Source organism: Sinocyclocheilus rhinocerous, unplaced genomic scaffold, assembly GCF_001515625.1.
Source record: "Sinocyclocheilus rhinocerous isolate Xijiao unplaced genomic scaffold, SAMN03320098_v1.1 scaffold942, whole genome shotgun sequence".
NCBI classification, from domain to species: domain Eukaryota; kingdom Metazoa; phylum Chordata; class Actinopteri; order Cypriniformes; family Cyprinidae; genus Sinocyclocheilus; species Sinocyclocheilus rhinocerous.
This window is the reverse complement of record NW_015627890.1, coordinates 3,186,488-3,188,428: the sequence shown is the minus strand read 5'-3', so window position 1 is coordinate 3,188,428 and position 1,941 is coordinate 3,186,488. Positions and strand designations below refer to the sequence as shown.

Sequence of the window (1,941 nt, the reverse complement as noted above, 5' to 3'; positions counted from 1 at the left end):
TGAACAGGACGGAGAAACGAGCAATCTCTTAGGTAAACAGATGCATATGAAAAATTATGCGATCATCAGCAATAGACAGCATATAAATTAAAACTGCATAATGTTAATGTTAGTAAAATGTTGATCCAGGAAGTGGTATATGTCTGTGCAAGCTTTGGAGGTATTGATGGAAGCGATTTACTGGATTTATGCTTTGATAATCGTACTGAATATTACCCAGATGTAGTTTTTGATAAAAATGTGATTTTCTCACCTTTTTGCTCAAAATTATGCATTTTTTATGAAACCTACCTATATTCAAGTGTTGATAAAAAAGAATGCTTTAAGATATAATACAACTTTTTTGTTGTTTAAAAGTAGAGGCTCTGATCATTATTTTGGTGTATTGCATATTCAAATATTCATACAGCAAAATATACTGGAGGCCATCAAATATTAGTGAAAATCATCAAAATCGCTGGCGGTGGCTGGCAACTTTTTTCAAAAATGCTGGCGTGGAAAGAGTTAAGAGTAGTATGCTAGTATGCAGTTCAGAATTCAGCCATTATCTGCATGAGTGAGAAATTGAATCATTTACTCAACTGATACATGCAAAAACGCTTTCTTATTCAGGAACAACTCATGAGTTATGAGTGACTCATTGAATTGTTCACTTAACCTATTTGTTTAAAAAAAACATGGATTCGTTCAGGAATGAAACAAGTGACTGACTGTATGAGTGACTCATTGAATCATTCACTTAACCGATTTGTCCAAAAACGTTGATTCATTCTGGAATGAAAAAAGTAACTGACTGTATGAGCGACTCATTGATTCATTAACTTAACCGAATTGATTACAAACTCTTGACTTATTCATGACTGTGTGTTACTCCAAGACACACAACAAGAAACAGACAAATTAAATAGCAATATTGTGTCTAAAATATACAGTAGGCCTAAGTTACTCAATGTAAACGTCTTGTTTACTGAACTGTTTCTATAATATTGTTTGAGATTCATAGAAATAGATGCTATTTTATAGATGTTTTAATATGTGGAATATTTTCTTCCATGTGCTGTTGTACAGGCGCTGTCAGTGTCACTCCAGGGTTTTCTGAACAGTATTGTGTACGCATGGAGACGACGCAATTTCAGAGACGCCGTGCTTGGGGAACGTCTGCCTCTCATGACCTACTCTAACAGAGCCTTCTTTGACCAATCATTAAATGAGCCATCATGAAATCACAGTATGAAATCATGTACATGTTATGCATGTATAAAATACGAGTTTTCTTTTACAAAAATGTTTACTTAAATGATTTCTATTTATTTTTATATATATTTGTGATAACCAATGATAGGAAATGCTATATATTTTGCTGTCTGCAGAACAGAAGTTTACTTGAAATGTATAAACCAATAGTGGAGTCTCAAAAAGACAAATTATTAGTTGATTATTTTCACCTTACTTACAAGAGTGATATTACATGGAAACTCTATATTTGATATATCAGATGTTCAACTTCAGTTTTGTTCAATAAATGTCTATGTATAGCCATGAGCCAGTACTTCTAGTTCTTGACTGAACGATTTTGCTAGTTTATCTATTACCTAACAATGACAAAGCAAAGTATGCCACAGGGCCACGGTAGTAAAATCTCATAAAGTTTTTCAGTACAGAACAGTCAAAAATGTGCTAAACAGAATGATCATGTCACATGTCACATATGTCACATGAGTCGACAGCATGCACGTTCCTTTGGTTTCAGGTTGCACATAATCAGATTATCCAAAACGGAAAGAATAATTAGTGTAATTGACCAAGATATACTTTAGTTTGAGGTAGATTATCCTATATTTATTGTGTTTATTGCTGTATAAATTGGCCATAATATTGTGACACGTGAAAAAAACAGGATCATGTGGTATATTACTTAATTAATAATGTTATATAATTAAG

At 32.9% G+C, this 1,941-nt stretch overlaps 1 protein-coding gene across 1 annotated transcript in view; it reads left to right on the top strand.

Annotated features, from left to right (window-relative positions):
• The window catches only part of LOC107736465 (transmembrane protein 116-like), a 7,831-nt gene extending 6,610 nt beyond the window's left edge, over positions 1–1,221 (top strand). The window contains exon 12 of the mRNA XM_016547872.1: positions 1,069–1,221. Coding sequence (XP_016403358.1) covers positions 1,069–1,221 — 153 coding nt within the window. The remainder of the gene's footprint in view (positions 1–1,068) is intronic.
• The last annotated feature ends 720 nt before the right edge of the window (positions 1,222–1,941 follow it).